Source organism: Chrysochloris asiatica, unplaced genomic scaffold (genome assembly GCF_000296735.1).
Source record: "Chrysochloris asiatica unplaced genomic scaffold, ChrAsi1.0 scaffold00042, whole genome shotgun sequence".
In the NCBI taxonomy this organism is placed as follows: domain Eukaryota; kingdom Metazoa; phylum Chordata; class Mammalia; order Afrosoricida; family Chrysochloridae; genus Chrysochloris; species Chrysochloris asiatica.
Window position 1 is genome coordinate 15,958,801 of NW_006408560.1, and position 21,166 is coordinate 15,979,966.

A 21,166-nucleotide genomic window follows, 5' to 3' on the forward strand; every position below is an offset into this window, starting at 1 on the left:
AACTTACAAATATTTTCTCCCATTCTGTGAGTTGTCTTTTCTAGCATGTTTATTTTTCCTTTGATTGCTTGTGCTTTTTGTGTTGTACTTAAGAAACTGTTGCCTAGTCCCAGGTCATAAAGACTTACCTGTATGTTTTCTTCTAAACTATGTTTACAGTTCTTATATACTATGTATCTCATAGTTTTAGCTTTTATACTTAAGACTTCATCTCCTACTGTAATAGGACATGTTAATATATTTTGCATGTGGATATCCAGTTGTCTCAGAACCACTTGTTGAAAAGACTTACCTTTGTTCTCTGAATTGTCTTGGCACCTTTGTGAAAAATCAATTGACCATAGATATGAACATTGATTTCTGGACTCTCAAATCTATTCCATTATTGATCTATAAGTCTATCCTTATGCCAGTACCACACTGTTTTGATAACCTTATGACATTATGTATTAATACATAAGCAGCAACACTTCTTATAATGTATATTAAGTACATCTTCAGTCATCCACTCATATCCTACCGGATTACAAACACCTTAAAAGATTCATCTCTCATTATTCTGTAACCACTTCACTCCTAATCATAAAACCCCATGCACCCCTGCAGAAAAGTTTAGTACAGTACCCAACACACAGCAGGAACCCAAAGCTTGCTGAATAAACGAGTGCACGTCCACATATTTGTACCTTTGATTTACAATGCCCATTCACTAGCATTCCTTTCCCTATCTCTTCTGCCCACTCTTAGAAGTCTCACTCTTCAAGGCCCTGCTGAAATTCTAGGACCCTTTCTGTGAGGCCTTTTCCCTATTTCCAATTATTATTAACTGCTTTCTTCTTGTAAGCTCCACTCTCCTTACTCTTAATTTAAATTTTCTCCCATTAGGTTTTAAACACACCGAGGGCAAGAACTGTTCAATCTTTTCAATCTCTGTACACCACAGGAATGAAAACAATGCTTTACATACACTGAAGTCCTGGTGTGGCGCTGTGGGTTAATACGCCAGACTACAAAGCCATTTGAACTGCAAGGGGGAAATTCGGTTTTATTAAGGAGCTCTGGTAGCGTAGTGGTTACGAATCGGGCTGCGAACCTTAAGGTCAGCGGTTCGAAACTACCAGCCGCTCCGCAGGAGAAAGATGAGGTTTTCTACTCCTGTAAAGATTTACACCCTTGGAAACCCTGTACAGGATCGCTATGGGTCGGACCCGACTCAACGGCACTTAACAACAACAACAACTGGCAATTCTTTAGTGGTCCTGAATTACGCATTATTCCATAAGGCAACAGCCAGTCTATCCTCGGCAGTGACCTTACCTGCAAATCTTTCTCCTCCTGCCTCAGCATATTCCTAAGGATCTGTGTGGCATGTTTTTGAACTTCGGGATCCTAGGAATGGAAAATATTGACAGTAGTGAGAGGTGAGGGACCAGCTCAACAGTTTAACTCTTTGCTACCTGCTGATTGCTGGGCTAGGAAAGCTATGGGAGTAAAACCTGGGTGATAGCGTATATACTCAATGGAATTCAGTAGACTTAAAAAAAAAAAAAAATCTTATTTTGATTTTACTCCTGAACTTCCTAGAAACCTTAGCTGTAATCATATCTGGTATCAAATTACTTTCCAACTTCTTTGTCTCCCAATGCTTGCTGACTCCCTCACATTTCCAACCAGAAAATCCTGTTCCATATGCCTATCTGCATCTTATCCTCTTTTAACTCCCTACATAGGCTTTTCTTAGTTTTAAGGTTCTCTCTCTTCTAGTTTTTTGTCCTTTTCTCTCTCTTCTACCCAACTGCCTCCCTGCATTTATGGCTCTAGGAAGGCTTTTCCCTGCTCTTTTATTCTACTCCACAGCCTCACCACACTGGCTGGCAACAGTGTCTAGCAGATGTTTTCTGAACATGCCTGGTGGTGTGCACCCTCCAGGGAGGAGATGCACTCTCCATGGGGCTCCTTACAGTCTTTCACACACTGAAGAAACACAATGCACACTGCTATCTGTTAAAACGGAAAAGGAAAATATGTTTACCTAGGAGGAGGGCACTAAGCTTGAAACAAGCCCTATAACGCAGTCTTTTTGTCCAACATTCTGATGGTCTTTCAAGTTATCTTTGACTTATCTCTGTTATCACGATCACATTCAATTTAACCTGCTTACTTCTCCAATGGAGGGCTCTTTAAAAAGGACAACACAGTGAGGACCATTACCTGCAGAGGTTTGGGTCCTGTGATGCGCTCTGGAGGTGGCAGAGGTGGTGGAGGTGGTGGTGGTGGTATCACAGGGGTGACTCGCGGAGCTCCTGCTGGGGCTGGGTCCTGTTGGAGCCCAGAGACACCAATGGATGAGGGTGAAGAGCCCAGGAGTGTCAGTGCAACATAGGCACCAGCTGGAGGAAAAGAGATAGAGCTTGCCTAAGGTGCACTATTCGCGTTATGAAGGAGGGCTTCTCTCTCCTCCTTTTGCTATAATTCTATAGATTACATTCTCACCTCTAATGCCCCATCCCTTCTCTAACTATTGCCCTCCTACCCTGTATCTGCTCAAGTATTGCTTCGTTCTCTCTCTTCATGCAAAGACTTCATCAAAAATTCCATCCCTATGGGCTACCTTGTTTCCTCCTGTACCTTTTTAAATAAATTAGCCAATACAAAGCCCATAAGAGCACACTGCCTGCCTGGCACATAGCAGATACTCAAATTCTAGCTCTCAACTTTCTTCAAACTGCCACATTCTTTAATTCATTCCTCAGTGTTTGCTGCTTGGGTTTGATTACCTGCATAGATTCAACTGTTGGGCCTTGCAAACAAAGAACATTTGCTTTTTCCTCAAAATCGGAAATAGTGAGGAAGAATGTTAGTAAATGCGAGAGGGGAGTAAACTGTATTTGAGCCAGACCTGGTTTCAGTAGAATATGGTCTAAATAGCAAGGCAAAGATGGGTGCAGGTAAAGGTCAAGACTCAAGATGAGAGACATATAGTGTCTCCATTTGAAGCAATAATAAGGAATTGTGGCAGTCTTAGTGGATTACTTTAGGTTAAGATTAAAGATGTGACTTGAGGTGCTTCATACAGCTGCAAAGGAAGCTTCCTGGTCAAAAGGCCTCTTCTTCCTTCCTTCTTAACCCATCTGCTACCCAACTGCACTTAGTTGACTTCAACTTACATTTGATAAGCTTCACCACCTCCAGGTGTGAGCTATTGGTCACCATGGTGCCGTTAACCTGTTGGGGGAACAAAGGATATTGAGCAGGGGTGATGGAAACCTAAGGGATCCTTCTGCAAGTTCAAAATGTCATTTATTCAAGAAACCATTCTTCAGTGTTCCTTAGCTGCCTCTGGTTCCTCTTAATTTGTTCCTGTTCACATTTGTTACATGTTTTGTCTCCTCAGGTAGGCTATAAATTACAAGGGTAAAAACTGTTTTCATTTGTTCCTTCACTCGTTTATTTGTTTTTGGCATATAGAGGGGCTTCAAAAAGTTCGTGACAAAATTCCATTATCTTTTAACTTTTTGAAGTCTCGGTGTAGTTTTCTAACCAATAGCCTTATACACATGTGTATGTCAGTTTCCTCCACACATGAGGACTAAGGATTCTCCTCATTAGTATTTCCTCTACTGTTCTAGTATTCTGCAGAAGTAAGTACTAAACAAGTAGGGCAGATTCTATTTATTAAAACTGGCAAGAGCCTCAGGTTAGCATAGGATGTTGTTATTGTAAAGTGCCATTGAGTCGGTTTCGACTCATAGTGACCCTGTATAGGGTTTCCGAGGAGCAGCTGGTGGGTTTGAACTGCTGACCTTGTGGTTTGCAGTCCAGTGCTGATCCTACAGTGCCACACCAGGAGTCTAGCATAGTACAGATATCAGAAACTCAACATTCAAACTTCATTAGTCACCCCCCGCCCCCGGCTCTTAATCTTGATTAGGACATATGTGAAACAGGAATAATAAAACCTGTTCTAAGAAGCTTGGTTACTTTAGAATGAAGAGCCTAGAACCTGGAACCCAGCTATCTTAATTCCCCCCGCTTCCCTCATACTCTATTGCTGTATACACCCTTATGATACCACCCCTAACTTGGTGGCTAACTGTGGGATGAGCCAAGGCCAAACATGACTCTACATGCCCTGTCACCTCATCCTGGGGTAGGAAGTGGGGACAGAGGGTTCACTCACTTTGATGATCCGGTCGCCCTCTTTCACACCAGCTTTCATGGCTGCACCTCCTGCAAGGTGAAGGCCTGGTTAGCAGAGCCCAATAACCTCTCTCAGCAGTGACTGAACCTATCCTCCACGGTCCCCATCTGTGACCCTCCAACATTTCCTTTCATCTCTGTGTTAGGGTTAAACATATTACCATAGGATCCATTCCAATTCATAGCGACCCTATAGGACTGAGGAGAACTGTCCATAATGTTTCCAAGGCCTGTAATCCTAATGGAAGCAGACTGTCCCATCTTTCTCCCACTCTGTTAGTAGCTGAGTGGTTAATCACTGTTCTACCTAGGGCTCCTTCGTATTAGGTAAAGTGGCCCAAATATTGGGCATACGTCGTATCCTGCACTAGCAACACAACGATTTTTAAGCTAGAGTGAACAATATAAGGTCACATCTCTTGCTCTTTCCTTTACCTAGCTCAGATGCCTGGCCAAGACAGGAGACAAGTTGGGCCAGACTTCAAGATTACATGTATGTAAGCGCATATTTTATTTAAATGTGTTTATGTTCCAAAGTCAAATCAATATTTCTTATTATGTGGGAAGAATGAGTTTACTGCATTAAATATAATTATGGCTGTAGAGTTGGTTCTGACTCACAGCTATCCTTTATAGGGTTTTCAAAAGTGGATGGTGGGTTTGAATCAATTACCTTGGTTACCATTCCAGTGCTTATCCTACAGTGCCACACCAGGGCCCTAATTAGGACACTAATATTTTTTTTTCATGTTTTATTATGAATTATATATTTTACATGAGAGAACTTTAGTTTTACATTCATTCACCATGTATCGTTTCATTGCCATGGTTCCAATCCCCTCCATGCATCATCAACCGACCAAAGGGTATATCCTATAAACCCGCCCCCTACACTCCCCCCCCACCCCCTTCTTCAGCACACAGTCACTCTCCCTCTCTGGATTCAAAGTCCCCAGCCGCTTTCATCACTCCACGTCATCGTCTTTGCCTGTATCTCGGGCCTCGCTGCTTCTCTGGGTAGGGTCCCGCTCTCGGCTCTTCTCCGTTGATGGTTCTAGAGACCTCCGCTCCTAAACTGGAGAGTTAATCACTCCCTTCCTTGCTACAAAACGTCTATCTTTACATTTCCAACCTTCACAATCAGTCCTGATAACAATCATTCACTATTGTTTCACAAGTGACCCTTCTGCATTTCATTTCATCAGCTCCGCCTAGAGAATTGGACAGTACTCACTGGAGATTCTGCCTTCCTCCATGCCCCCTAGCTCTAGGTTCCCTCTTGAAAGCTTGTAAGCCAGTCACTTCTTGCCTTTGTCCCCCGCGCCCCCTTGGATATCCAATGTCCAAGCTGCCCATCTCTGTCTACTCTGTGTGTGGAGGGGGTGGGAATGTTTCTTGCTGTAAAGATTTGTTCCCTCTTTTGGGTTACTGCATCCATAGGTGTAGATCAAGTTCATCAAATTGTCTCAGATCACTCTTTTTTTTTTTTTTTTTCCCTCTTCTTTCTTCTCCTGGTTGAGTTCTGATCATCCATTCATCAGGACCAAGTCACATGGGTACCATCTGCAGGTGTGGGTGTTCTTGTGCGTATGCCCTCTCTTCCTATCAGCTGGTAGTTTCACTCTCCACTCTAGTCCTCTGTGGCCACGCCACTGACTCTTGGGCCCAGGAGTCCCCAGGTCTCCCCACACTGCTGGCCAACTAGGTCCCCATCTGGGTCCCCAGAAGCCCACGGAACACTATAGGGCTTAGCTTGCCGCTTCATTGCTGCTTTTACCCCACTTTCCCCTATCGATGATGCGTGTGGTCACCAATCAGAGCACGTATTTCCGTTGAGTCTTTGTCTTGGAAGGGGGTTTGCATTAAGGGGACCCAACCACTTGCCTTGATGTTTCCCAGGCAAGCAATTTGTTCTTGTAGTAACAGTCCATCTGCCTCTATTGTTTTGTATTTTTCCTGTAGGTCTTTCTTTCAAGAAATATCTTCTGTTCTTCTAGCTGCTCCAGGCTGGTTTGCTCATCCTTTCAAGTGGGAATTTCCCATCTCTGGAGATCTGGATATGGTTCAGGCTTCTACCTATAGTTTTATGTATTGCAAAGGCTCCACAGGAAGCCTCCTTCCCTGGGCACTTTGTAGCCCCATTTTAGGTATTCCAATCAGTTATAGGCAGAAGACTGACTTACAAGCTTTCTATGGTGATGTTTCTGACTACTCCCCCCCTGGTGTGTCTATTTTATATTATAATGCAAGGAAAACCAAGATTCAAAAGACTGCCAAGCATCTTAACATTATTCCCCCCTTTTCCCCATTCCAACCATGGGTCAATCTCTGTATCCCAAAGCCCTGTAGTTCCAAGGTTGTGCATACATCATTCTTTATCTCTAGGACACTAATAATTTTTAAAAGGAATATGGAGAAAATGATTAAAACAAGTTTTCAATCAGTAGGTAAGTGCTGAGAACATACGTATGTTCTTGAAGCTAACATCATCAGAGATGATAATGGACACTGAAAAAAAAATTAAACCATATATTTTCTCTCTTTACAATGATCAGATTAAGCATATATGATTGTGAGGAGCTAAAAAGAACATGCTTTTATAGATGATCACAATGTTTTAAGGATTATTCAACTGGAAGCTGTGGGTGGTTTTCTAGTTTTAAATGACAACATAGTCCTAGCTTGATTTCTATCCAGGAAACATAAGAAACACTAAAACTGAAAATAGTTAATGAGAACAATAAAAATTACTTTTTTTTGGGGGGGGGAGGGTATATCTGCCCCCAAGACGATCATAAAATCTGAGAACTGCACTCAGCTGATCTAAACAAAACACCCACAAAGCACGTTTAGATGTCTGAAAAGAAAAACTACATTCCAATTTAGCTTTTCAATATTAGGACTCAAGACTACCTTATCTAAAGTATGTTGCTTACAGAAATGTACTTGCAAATATGGGCACATGGTGGCTCTGTATGATAAGCACTGGCCTGTGAACCACAAGGTCAGTGGTTTGAGTTCACAAGTTGCTCCATGGCAGACAGATCTTGTACAGATTTACAACCTTGGAAACCCTATACAGGGTTGTTATGAGTTGGAACTGACTTGATAGCACTTAACAACAACTTGCAACAAATTTGAAACTCTCTTATATTGTCTTCTAGAAACTGAATGTGAACATTATATAAACCAGTCTATTTCTTAAAACACATGCATTCCAAATATTACGTCACAAACCTGGTTTCTGGTGTATTTTTTAAGTTAAAATTTAATTTGCATTTAAATTGACATTTAGTTGTAAAGCAATTCAGAATATTGTTAATTTAAAATTTACTAGTCAAAGAACAGTTTTTTCTTACAAAAACTAAAGCTATGTAATACTCACCTCTTGTCAAATGGAAATAAGTAAAAACAGTCTATGCAGATTATTATAAATTAAAGTCTGAATAAACTTTATAGAATAATCTGTGTAAAATTAAAGTTTGAATAATTATTTTTTAATTTGTATATAGCTGCAGAAGTAAATACACATATGAAAATAATTTTTATAAAATAATCTGTAAGATCTAGACATTAAAAAATTTATATTAGCCATCATTATATCAAACAGTAATGACAAAAAGATTTTTTAAAAATTCCTTAGGGGGTTTCGCTGGATATTATAGAAATCATCTTACAGTGAAAGGAGTTTGTGTGTCTCAAAAACCTGCTCACTAGGCACCCAGAGAAGTGAAAGAGGGGCTGGAAACTGCCATGACCTTTAAACTCCTGAAAAGTACAAAGGCTGGTGGCTCTTCTGTTCACAATGAAGATAGAAATGATTATAGATAAGTGCTTAGAATGTAGGAATCTTTCAAGACATTGCTAGATTTTTAAGGAAGAGTTGCTCCTTAGTATTCATTAGCAGAGAGAAGAAAGAGTGGCAATTCAAACTCACTAGCCGCTGCTCCGAAACTCTATACAGGATCGCTTTGAATCAGAACCGACTTCACAGCATTTAACAACAACAAAACATAGGCCATATGAGGTGACTTCTAATAATTTCGTGATCTAAAAAAAATTAAACCCTTCAGAGTAAATAAACTGGAGTAGAAGTGCTGTAGGATAAGCACTGGACTGCTAACTGCAAGGTTGGCAGCTCAAACCCACAAGCCACACTAGGAAACTCTAAACGGGATCGCTACGAGTTGGAACCAACTCGAAAGCATACAGCAGCAGCAGCAAGTCCTCAAACTTCAATGAGCACAGAATCACAAGGGGGCTTTTGTTAAAAAACGTATTCCTTAACCCTCTTGCCAGATAGTAAGTAATCCAGTACTTCTAGGGATGAGCCTGGGAATAAGGATTTCAAATAATCACCACAGGGCTAGGTGATTGTGAGGTGGAACACTATACTTTGAGAAACAGTGAACTACAGAAACCTCTTATCTAGAAATACAACTGCTTTGAGGCCCTTATAATTTCAATGTCAATCCAAACCAAGTCTCTTCCTTTCTCCTGAACATACACATGCACGTACACACACACACTTTCCAAAATTCCTATTTTACTGCAAGCTATCCTTCTGCTCTTTCTTTTCTGAGTCTGACTCTATTAAAAACTAAGAGAAGAAATCAGTCAGGCTGTAGAGGTAAATACACATTCTTGGCAGTACCATAAGCTCAGTTTCATCCAGGGACCTTGAAAGAATAAGGGAAGCAAAGACTAAAGAGTATCTTTCCAGTACTCTATGCTTGGGTATGAAAAAAAAAATCCTCCTACTGATAAAACAGTTAACTCCCCAATATAAGCCATAATCATTTACATGCTTGCATGATCCACATAACTCATTTTGATAATGGATTGGAAATGTTTTTTACCTGTCCTACAAATGTATCTCAAATCTTTCCCCACAATTACTTAAAGTACATTTTCTCTTCCTGTTTTGCACTGTTGTTGTTAAGTGCTGTAGAACCAATTCCAACTTATACCAAACGTGTATAGGGTTGCTGAGGAGCAGCTGGTGGGTTTGAACTGCTGACCTTGTGGTTGGCAGTTCAGTGCTTATCCTACAGCATCATACACAAAAACCCCAAACCCACTGCCATGGAGTGCATTTTATGACTGTAGGACAGAGTAGAACTGTCACATAGAGTTTCTGTAACAATTGTTACAGAAGCAGACTATCAAGTTTTTCTCCTGCAGAGCAGTTGGTGGATTCAAATTGAGGACCTTTCAGTTAGCAGAGAGTGTTTTAACCACAGCACCAGCAGGGCTGCTTTGTATTTAGTGTGGAATGCTAACCTGTCTCTAGCCCTTTTCCTTGTGTTCTTTGTGATGCTCCACATCACCAAACCCGGTTCTCATTTGCTACCCTGAAGTTCACACCTCTTAGGGACACTTGCTTTACAACCTAAACACTCTATCCGCCCAACCTCCATCTCCTTCCTATCTTTTTCAGTCCGGTGGTGGTGGTGTGCTGTAACCCATAGCGACCCTGCTTAGGGTTTCTGAGGCTGTAAATCTTTAGAAGAGCAAAAAGCCTCATCTTTCTTCTTCAGTTTCAAACTGCTGACCTTGAGGTTAGCAGCCCAACTCAGAACCACTACACTACCAGAGCTCCTTTTTACAGCCTAGGCCACTTAACAACAATGGTTCCACCACCTAGCATATGACAGTGCTTTGAACCTCTCAGACTTCTACATAGAATCTGTCACTTGACTGATTTGTGTACAATGCCCTCCCACTTATCATTCCCTACCCACCAAAATTCCTTTCCTGACAAACTGGTTTTTTCTTTCCATCTTTCACAAACTGCTCCTGAAATCCTATTTCATCTAACAAGGCATCCCAAAATGATCAGAAAGAAAATGACTATGTCCTGAACCACAAACTACCTAAACACAAATTTTCAGACACCATTCCCTGCCATGTACAGTGCTTAACAGACATTATTTTTCTTTTGGTAACTTATCACTTAATGTTAATGATATCTAAAAATGTTTCCTACAATCATTTGGAGCAGTGTGCCTGTCTCAAAGAATAAGCCTCTACCCAACAGTGACCATTTGTGCACTTTGCAAGGTAATGTGAAGGTAAGTATGAAGAAAGATGCCTTTGAATCCTCCATGGCACCTCTCCGGTGTGGCAGAAGGGACTCCTTTAGAAGGCAATCAGGCACTGTTTTATGACCTGAGAGCTATGTGGCTGCTTTTCTTGTACTTGCCAACAGGTGAAACAAACATTAAGTGTGATCTCTGGAAATTCTAGTGGCTTAGCATTGTGAAGACTTTCACAAGGACCCTGGGGAACCAATTCTAGAATAATTTACTCATGCCCCCAGGCCTCCAGAGAAGCCCCCAAGTCATGCAGCACTGTCAAATACATGGCTACTTTGTAAGAACTATCCCCTTGCCAGGCAGGAGGGATTTAGCACTTACCAGGTCGTACAGACTGCACCAGAACAATGCGATCCCCACTGACTGTGAAGCCGAAGCCATGTTGGTCCTTTTGGATGATGACACAACGCTGAACAAGGCCTGGTGGAGGTGAGAACAGCATGGGGGGAAAGTTAGGCAGGCACTGTCCCCAAAGGTTAGTGCACTAAAGCCAAGATCACTCAAGAAAGGTCCAGTGTGTTTCCTTCTCCAGAAAGCTGCTCCAGACCAATCAAATTCCCTGCCACTTATATCCTGCCCAAACATACCACAAAATGACTTGCCTTCCTCACTGCTTCACAAACACCTTTAACCTATTTTGTGTTCCTTGCAGGAAATTATCCTTATCTGAGCTCCCTGAAATTACTTTCTTATACATGTCTGTCCCTTCTGGTTTGTTGAGTGAGACCAGCCAGATATGGGTCAGAGCCAAGCCCAGGCTACCCTCATGAAGACTCATACTAGCGATAAGCAGTCGCTAAGATGAGTCGGAACTGACTTTTCGGCACTTGACAACAACAAGAACAACAAGGATTAAAGCCCAAGTGAGATGAGCCATTTTATGCCCAATTATATCAAGTGAAAGCAGCAGGTGGCCCTTTTTGCAGATCTGGATAACTCACTTAGGGTAACACAGGGATGACCCTTTTGTTAAGTCCAAGGAAATAGAAATGCCAGGAGAAAACCTTCTCTTTTTCACATGTACACACATTCCCAGAACTTAAAAAGCTAAAGGTAGCCTCTGACTCCTGACTGCCTTCATCAATGTGGGTGGGTACTAGACCCTATACGTGTGAGCAGGGTGTGTGACTCAGCCCATAATGACTAAAATATGGCTTCTAGAGGTCATATAGACCCGGTTTCAAGTCCCGATTCTGCCCCCATAAGCTCATGCACTTGGACAAGTTTCTTAAGCTCTCTGTGTAAAATAAGAATAATCAGATCTACTTTCTATAGTCAATGTAAGGGCTAAGGAGAACAATTCATATAAAGCCTATAAAAGAATGCCTCATACATAATATCTGTTCAACACTTGGGGTATACAGACAGATGTGTCTATATAGGTATACACTGCTTGTGTCTATGTGTCTAGGTTACCTGTTGTCTCAGAGGTGTCAGAGGATTGGCGGTGGTGTGAAGGGGACTTGCGTTCAGGTGCTGAATCGCCCAGAGAAGACAGGCTGGTTAACCTGGAGAAACAGTAGGAAAAGCACATTGATGAGTTGACTGAGGAGGCACCAGCCTTGAAGTGGAAGATGGTCCTGTCAAAGGGGGCATTGAGTAGAGAGAAACTGACCCTCCCACACTGAAACCCGCTCAATTTGGTGGGAGATTAGCCATGTCTACAGCACTGGCAACACCACCTATCTGGAATCCTGGGCTGGCAGGGCAAACATGATCTCTTTAATACCCAGCAAGGTGTGAAGGGTAATAGTCCTTCCTGGAGTCAGGAGACAAAGAGACAATAGCAAGAAGGGGTGTGCACACATAAATATGCTTGTTGGGTCTTACCAGGCTGCAACGGGGCTGATGAAACAGAACAGAGCAGCACAGAAAATGAATGCAAGAGAAAGACAGAAACAAACAAACAAGCAGCTAGTTAGATTTAGGTGATTACTTGCAGAGGAAGGGGAAACTGCAGGGCAAGGACATGGTATGGTGGCTGAGAGAAACACAGAGGCCTGCATTCACAGAGCAGAGGGTTGCAGTGGCCGTAGCAGAGACAATCTCCCCCATTTTACTTCATCTCTTTGTCTCTCAAAGTTCCACCTCTCCAAAAGAGTGGTCTCCAGGAAGGTAACTGGGCATTTGTACTAACTTGTGAGGTAACCACAAACTTTATACTTCTAAAGAAAGGTGAGCCCAAGCCTCCGAAAATTCCATTTATCTTTTGGGTACCATGGAAGAATAGGAATCTAGTCTATTTAGTGGTAAAATTCCAACTCTACATTCAGTACTATTCCCACAGGCAGTCTCTACAAACTAACAAAACCATGGAAACTCAGACCACCGATCCAGATTTAGCATGATCTCCTCTTCAAGGAGACATTCAAACCAGTGCTGTGCCCCTCCTGGTAGAAAAGCACACAAATTGTCAAGTCACCTCATCAGTAGTTACTGCCCTCAGAAAGGGGCCTCCTCTTCAGACTGAGAGTCAATGACTACGTAGACAGTTATTTAGATATGTACCAGTTGTAAAGGCAAAACATAGCAAATAATCTAAATGTTCACAATGGGTATATGCCTAAATAAATTCGAGTATATCAATATAAAGATACAGTATTCAACCATATACAGAATGAGGAAGCTCTTTATATGTGGACAAGAAATGATCTCTACAATATGTTGAGTAGATAAAAGCAAGACACAAAATTATGTGGAGAGTAAAGAAAAAAAAAAAAAGTGGGAAAAAGAAGAGATACACACACACACACACACACAAGTCCTGGTATGATGCTGTAGGATAAGCACTGTTCTGCTAACGGCAAGGTTGGCAGTTCAGACCTACCAGTCACTCCTCAGAAACCATATACAGTTAGAACCGACTTGACAGCACTTAGCAACAACAATAATACATGTTTGTTTCTATAAAGTATCTAAAATAGCTCTTAAAAAGTACAAATCAAACATAATATTGGTTGCCTTCAAAGAGGAAAACTGAGTTGAATAGGGGATATGGACAAGCTGGAAATTTTTCATTCTATTCTCTGTGCACTTTTAAAATTCAGAACCATGTTAGAAGGTGCTATTAAAAAAAAAAAATGTAAAGGAGGCAGTGGTCTTCTTCACTTATCACCCTGGCACCCCTCTTACCTGGACAGGTGAGACTGCTTTTTACTGGCTGATCTTTGGATCAGAGAGAAGGACATCAAACGTGGGACCCAGGAGAGAGCGATTCAGAAGAATAGGAAGAAAGAGAAAGAAAAACAAAACAAGACATAAACCAGACAAAACACTGGAGTTGGTTGATTCAAAAGAAAAACTGTAATAAAACTAAGAAGGCCCCAGGGGTAGACACTGGTCACGGAGCAGCAGTGATAGTAATAAAATGCAAATTCGGTCATCTCATTTAGCTGCTTAAATCTTTCAGAACTTCCTCATTATACTCAGGAGAGGCCATCTCTCTTCATGCTAAGCCATTAGGCACAGCATCTTAAAGAGAAGTATTGCCGGATGTCAAATGAAGTGCTCTGTGATGTCTTCCACAGCTCCCAGTATGTATCTTATTGTCAAGTGAGTAGCAAATGGTAACTGCTTGTTTACTTGTCTGTAAGTCTGTGCAGATAAGGCTGTATGTTCCATAAAGGCAGGGACTGTCCCCAGTGATTCTCACGATCACTGTTCACTCCTACTCTGAGTCTCTGTTCTCCCTTCACTTGCTACAGTTTCTAATTTCTGCCTTTTTCCACAGCGTTTCTTCCTCCTAGAAGTTCTTCTTACACCCTTTCCCACTACTGTAAGAACAAGCCAAAAAAGAAGGTAATCTTCCAGAAGCTACAACTCTTTAAGTTATGAGTCCTGGTGTGGTGCTGTAGGTTAATGCACTGGACTGCAAAGTTGGCTTGAATCGCAAGGTCGGTGGTTCAAGTTCACCAGTTGCTCCTATGATACTCTATACAGTTGGAACTGACTCGACAGCACTCAACAACAACAACATTCCATCATTCCCTGCCCAGCTCCCACCTCCCCACCTTGGAAAAAGATTTCAGTTGCTTAACTTGTCACTTAACAAGAATCTATTATGTTTAGAATCTACATCTATGTTGACCAATATGATAGCCACAAGCTGCATTTAATTTTTAAATAAAATATAAAGTTCAGTTTCTCAGTTGCACTGGCCAGATTTCAAGTCTTAGTAGCCATGTGGCTTCTGTGTTGGACAGTGAAGAACAGAACATTTCTGTCATTGTATTGTACTGACAGCACTGCTCTCAACACTATGCCAAGCACGAAGGACAGTCCCAGCCAGAGGACAGCACACTTGGGAAAGTGAATGGTCAGTGAAAAGAAGGAAGACCCCCAACAAGAAGGGGTGATACAATGGCAGCAGCAATGGGCTCAAACATAACAACTGTGAGGATGATGCAGGACTGAAGAGTGTTTCATTCTATTGTACATAGGTTGCTTGAGTTGGAACTGACTCGATGGCACCTAACAACAACAAGGACACAGAAATAAGTAACACTTGCAGCTAGTGGGTGAAGTAAGTGCACAGAACTTTAATGCCCCTGAATCAGAGACATTCTCAGAATGGACCTTTATTTAAAAGGTTTTTTATTACAACAGTTCATCTGCTATCTTCATCTTCAGTAAGACCCACAGTATCTCACCACAGGGTTACCCAGGCTAGTTTTGAATTCTTCCTCATTAATTACTTCAGGAGAAAGTCTATTTTATCTCAGGACAGTTCAGGTCTCCTGATTACAGTTCTAAGGAACGCTGGTGGCACAGTGGTTAAAGAGCTCACCTACATGCTTTGCAAGAGAAGGATGTGGCATCTGCTTTTGTCAAGATTATGGGGTAGTTCTACCCTGTCCTCTAGAGGTGCTATAGGTTTGGTTCTGGTGTCTAGTTTGTTTGTCTCTGGCAAGAAGTTGGTTCCCTATGCACTCATTAAAGCTGAGAAGATGCATTTTAAATCTGGTAACTTTTCACCTGGTTAATTTGCATTTGAGCTGGAGGGAAGGAGGGAGGGGAGGAACTATTCCAGGTCATCGGATGCAGATTAGGCCAAACTAAATTAAGCAAGCACGTCTGGCTAAGGAGGACTGCTAGGGGAACAAGGATCGTTATAGCAGTCAACAAAAGTTCCTCCAGAAAAAAAATCACAGGCTGTGATAGGTACAGTGGGGAAAACAGAGAATGCAACATAAATGTAATTGCAACAGATGGCAAGTTCTTTTGTTCTTTCTGAGGGTTTAAAGGAGGAAAACTAATACTGACGTGGAAGAGAAATGCCCAGAGCAGGCAAATCTGGTGATTAGAAAGAACCATGTTAAACCTGAGCAGACATTTGGGAGGAAGAACCTTAGAAGGTTAAAATCTGAGACAAAGAAAGAGGAAAAGGAGAAAGGTGTGAGTGTGGTGTGAAGAAGTTAGTGTGGCAGGAGATAATCAGATGGAAAGAAAATAACCAAAGAAAAAAACTTGAATGCTGGGCTTGTCCTTAATCTGACAATATTCTAATCAACATTTAACAGCAGAGCTGATTCCACCCAGTTTAAATCTGGGATTTATGGAGGAGGTCTACGAAATCCCCCTTTCCACATTTCTGTTCTCCAGATACATTTTTTAACCCAATTTCTCAGTTATAGAGGGCCTGCGGTCCTCACAAAAAATTTTTTCCCAGAGTGGCTCCTTTTACATTATCACTGATACCCACCACTCTAAACCACATGTCCACTGATTCAAGCCTGGATTATTGCAAGAACCTCATTTGTACTCTACACTATCCATCATACAACAACACTCTTCTTCAGGTCAAGCCTGATCTACAACCTATGGTTTCTCCCCTTATTATCTAAACAATCAGATGGACCCTCCTGGTATTAAAGGCCTTTCCTATGTGGTCTCTGGTGTGGCGCTGTGGGTTAATATACCAGACTGCAAAGCCATTTGAACTGCAAGTTCGGCAGTTCAAACTCACCAGCTGCTACCTGGAAACCCTATACAGGAGCTCTGGTAGCACAGCGGTTACGAATTGGGCTGCGAACAGCAAGGTCAGCAGTTCGAAACTACCAGCTGCTCCACGAGAGAAAGATGAGGTGTTCTGCTCCTGTAAAGACTTACAGCCTCGGAAACCCTGTACAGGGTCGCCATGAGTTGGAACCACTCCACGGTACACAGCCACCACCATCCATGGATCGGAACCTACTTAACGGCACTTCACAACAACAACAACTGTATCTTGATGTGGCGCTGTAGGATAAACACCAAAAGGTCGGTGATTCAAACCACTGGTCGCTCTTCAGAAATCCTACACAAGATTCTCTATGAGTCAAAACTGACTTGATGGCACTTAACAACACCTATATCCTAAAAGACGCTGTGCTCAATCCTATCTCTGCCTTACAGTGACCTCCATTCCAGTCCTCTCTGTCCATGTTAGCCCTTTCTTGGTCAAGTAGTACTGAATTCACGAACCTTCCCTGTCCACTGCAGTGCACATTTCTTTTACCTCAACTTTTATTTTTAAAATCTCAAACCTATATCCAAGTGAAAAGGCAGCACAATGAACGGCTCTACACTCTTTCCCCTGACTTACCACTTGACATTTTGTGATTTTCTTTATCTTTCTATGTTTACAATCCGCCCCCACCCCCACCAAAAAAATTTTTTTTGAAAGGTGTAGACTTCATGGCACTTTGCTCCTAAATAATTCAGGCTACATATATAAATAAAACCCAGAACTTCTCCTATATAACTACAATGCCATAAATGCACCTATAAGGCTAACGCCGATATATTATCATCTAATATACTGTCCAAATTTCCCTAATTGTCTCAGTAATACTTTCTATGGAGTTCTGGTATGCCACTGTAGGATCAGCACTGGAGTGCAAACCGAAAGACTGGCGGTTCAAACCCACCAGCCACTCCTTGGAAACCCTATACAGGGTCACTATGAGCTGGAACCTACTTGATGGCACTTAACAATATGCTGTCCAAAATTTCCCAATTGTCTCAGTAATACTTTTTATAGCTGTTCTTCAACCACCTTGATCTCGGATCCAATCAAGGATTTGAATCACATTTATGCCAGGTTTCTTTAATCTAGAATACTTTCTTCCTTCTACCCACTCTTTTTGGTGTTTCATGACGCTGACAATTTGAAAAGTCCAGGCCAGGTTTTTGTTTTGTTTTCACACCATGTTATTTTGAAACTATGTGCTATCCTATTATCCAATGACCTCTGACCCACTGTTTGATTATCAATGAATAATCCTTGCCTGAAACGCTTATTATAATGGTAGCTTAAAAATGGAAATTTGACAATTCTCTGGAGTCTTGGTGTGGTGCTGTAGGATAAGAACTGGACTGCTAACTGAAGGTCAGTGATTCACACCTTGCAAATCCTATACAGGGTCGCTATGAATTGGAACTAACTCATGGCACTTAACAACAACAACATGGCACTTAACAACAACAACTTAATTTCTTCTATATCTATTAATTAACCATCTTTGGTAAACAAGGTCACAATCTCTCCATCCTCACTTTATAGAGGGTCTATGAATTCATAGATCCCTCCCCTACTAATGGTGGTGGTGGTTATGTGCCGTGGAGTCGGTTCTGACTCATAGCGACCCTGTACAGGGTTTCCGAGGCTGTAAATCTTTACGGGAACAGAAAACCTCATCTTTCTCCCGCGGAACAGCTGGTAGTTTCGAACTGCTGACCTTGTGGTTCGCAGCCCAATTCATAACCACTACGCTATGAGAGCCCCTACCAATACTCCAGTGAAATTCATCAGAATCCATTATCATCTTTATTCTTTTTGATGCTAAGACTGTCCTATTTTGGTTAGTGGGAGCTTCTACAAGACAGATCCCGTGTCCTTTTAATATATCACCACCTCTTTTTGAATATGACATTGCTTCCTGGCACAAAAATTTGTTCCAGCCTCACTTTGTACTTTCCCTATCCCATATCTGGAATAAAAAATTTCTCCAAGGAGCCCTGATTCCTTTGAATAAGAAATGTCCTTAGAAACAAGAGCTGGTAGGTAGGTGCTTATTGCTACTGAGCTGTTTGAAAACCCTTTCAGTAGACAGTGCTAAGAGATATTAAGAAATTGTGCGTTTGCACTAACTCCAGTTTGAATGTTCTTCCTCATCTTTCCCCACTGCACACTGCATGTTTTTTTCCACACAATGAAAACTCATTCTCAAACAATATCAATGTATTTACTAATTTGCTATATTCTATAATACACACCCACCACTCGTCTATCCGTTTATCCTACTGTGGTTGCTTTCATGCTGGAAGCTATGCCACCAGTACTTGAAATACCAGCAGTCACCCATGGTGGATAGGTCTCAGTGTAACTCCTAGACTACGAGTACGAGGTGAGGCAGACTACTTCTGTATGTATGTTGTTGTTAAGTGCCGTTGAGTCGATTCCAACCCATAGCGACCCTGTACAGGGTTTCCGAGGGTGTAAATCTTTACGGGAGTACAAAGCCTCATCTTTCTCCCGTGGAGTGGCTGGTAGTTTCGAACCGCTGACCTTAAGGTTCGCAGCCCGATTCGTAACCACTATGCTACCAGAGCTCCATCTGTATGTATAGTAACTGAAAACCTTATGAACAGCAGTAGAACACTGTCAGACACAGTGCTAGAAGATGATGAGCCTCTCAGGTTGGAAGAAACTCAAAATACGACTGGGGAAGAACTGCTTCCTTAAAGTAAAGTTGACCATAATGACTTAAATGGCGTAAAGTCTTTATGACCTTCATTAACCGATGGGGGGCACAACTCAAAATGAGGAGAAACAGCTGCAAATAACCATTAATAATCAGAACACAGAATATATGAACTATAAATCTAGGAAAACTGAAAGTTGTCAAAAACGAAATGTAATGCTAAAATATCGGTATCATAGATTTTAATGAACTGAAAAGGACTGGTGTTGGCCATTTTGAATCAGACTATACCTGGACTGACAAATTCAAGGGGAATGGCATTTGCATTGATCATCAAAAATAACATTTCAAGATCTATCTTGAGGTACAATACTGTCTGTGATAGGATAATGTCCATGAACCTACGAGGAAGTCCAGTTAATACCACTACTATTTAAATTTATGCATCAACCAGGAAAGCCAGTGATGATGAAATGGAAGAATTCTATCAACTTCTTTAGTCTGAAACTGATCAAACATGCAATCAAGATGCATTGATAATTACTGGTGATTGGAATGCGAAGATTGGAAACAAAGTGGAAAACAATTAGTAGGGCTCCTAATCTCAAGATCAGCGGTTCGAAACTACCAGTGGTTCCGTGGGAGAAAGATGAGGCTTTCTGCTCCCGTAAAGATTTACAGCCTTGAAAACCCTATTCAGGGGTGCTACGAGTTGGAAATGATTCCACGACACACCAACACCACGAGTTGGAAAATAAGTTCTTGATGATAGAAATGATTCTGGAGATGGCATGATGGAATTTTTTAAGTTATTAGGTGCTGTCCATTCAGTTCCAACTCATAGCAACTTTATGCACAACAGAATGAAACACTGCCCAGTCCTGCACCAACCCCACAAACATTACACTTGAGCCCAATGCTGCGGCCATTCCATCTCACTGAGGGGCTCCCTTTTTGTCGCTGGCATGCCACTTCACCATGCATGATATCCTTCTCCAGAGACTAGTTCCTCTTGACAATATGTTGGAAGTATGAGAGATGAAGTCTGGCCATCTTGGCTTTCCTAATGAGCATTCTGGCTATACGTCTTTCAACACAGATTTGTTTTTCTGGCAGTCCATGGTACTTTTAAAATTCTTCTCCAACACCTTAACTCAGATGCATCAATTCTTCTAGTCCTCCTTATTCACTGTCCAACTTTACCATGGCCTGAATTAGGTGCACCTTGGTCCTCAAACTGTCATCTTTGCTCTTGGACACTTTAAAGAAGTCTTCTGCAGAAGACTTGCCTAATGCAATATGTCATTTCTTTTACTGACTGCTGTTTCTATGATTTATTCATAGCAAGTATTTTTTGACAATGCAAATTTTTAAACAATACAAAACGTGACCAAATATATATGGACCTTACCAGATGGAATACATATGAATTAAACTGACTATATCAGTGGCAAGAGACTATGGAAAACCTCAATGACATCAAAGCAAGGCCAGTGGCCAACTGTGGAACAGACCATCAATGCTCATATTCAAGTTCAGGCTGAAGCTGAAGAAAATTAAAACAGGCCCATGAGAGTCAAAGTATGACCTTGAATATATCCCACCTGAATTTTATAGACCATCTCAAGAACAGATTTGATGCATCAAACACTAATGACTGAAGACCAGAAGAGTTGTGGGATGACATTCAGAACATCACATAGGAAGAAAGCAAAAGGTCATTAAAAAGACAGAAGGAGAACAAAGTACATGCTTCCATTCTCTAACTATACCCACAGGAGACGGTTAGTGAGAACCTAAGAACACATCAACAAGATGCAGAGCCGGAAAACGTTTCTAAGGAAGAAAAGGTAATGGAACTACTGAAAAAGAACTCAAAGGAATGGCATTTAGGTACTTTCAAAGGTCTGACAGAAAGATTGAGGAAAGCAAGGAGAACACAGAAAAAAATTTAGGTAGACACTACAAAAACAAGCAGACAAAATAAATGTAAAATTTGAAACAATACAAAACCTGTAATTAGAAATCCAGAAGGTTAATATTAAGATTCCAGAAATGAACAGTACACATTGAAAGGGTAGATCTGAAGCAATGAAAGTCCAAATTAGAAAACTTGAAGATAAATCTCTCACTGCTAGTATGCTAGAAGACAATCAGAAAAAGAATGAAGAAATCTGAAGAAAG

General features: G+C 41.4%; 1 protein-coding gene across 1 annotated transcript in view; it reads right to left on the reverse strand.

The window, feature by feature from the left end:
* Positions 1-13,486, reverse strand: part of ARHGEF11 (Rho guanine nucleotide exchange factor (GEF) 11) — a 69,807-nt gene extending 56,321 nt beyond the window's left edge. Inside the window, exons 1-7 of the mRNA XM_006861739.1 lie at positions 13,431-13,486; positions 11,715-11,806; positions 10,620-10,718; positions 4,181-4,230; positions 3,168-3,225; positions 2,212-2,390; positions 1,318-1,389 (exon numbers count right to left, since the gene is read on the reverse strand). Coding sequence (XP_006861801.1) covers positions 1,318-1,389; positions 2,212-2,390; positions 3,168-3,225; positions 4,181-4,230; positions 10,620-10,718; positions 11,715-11,806; positions 13,431-13,486 — 606 coding nt within the window. The remainder of the gene's footprint in view (positions 1-1,317; positions 1,390-2,211; positions 2,391-3,167; positions 3,226-4,180; positions 4,231-10,619; positions 10,719-11,714; positions 11,807-13,430) is intronic.
* Positions 13,487-21,166: the final 7,680 nt, after the last annotated feature.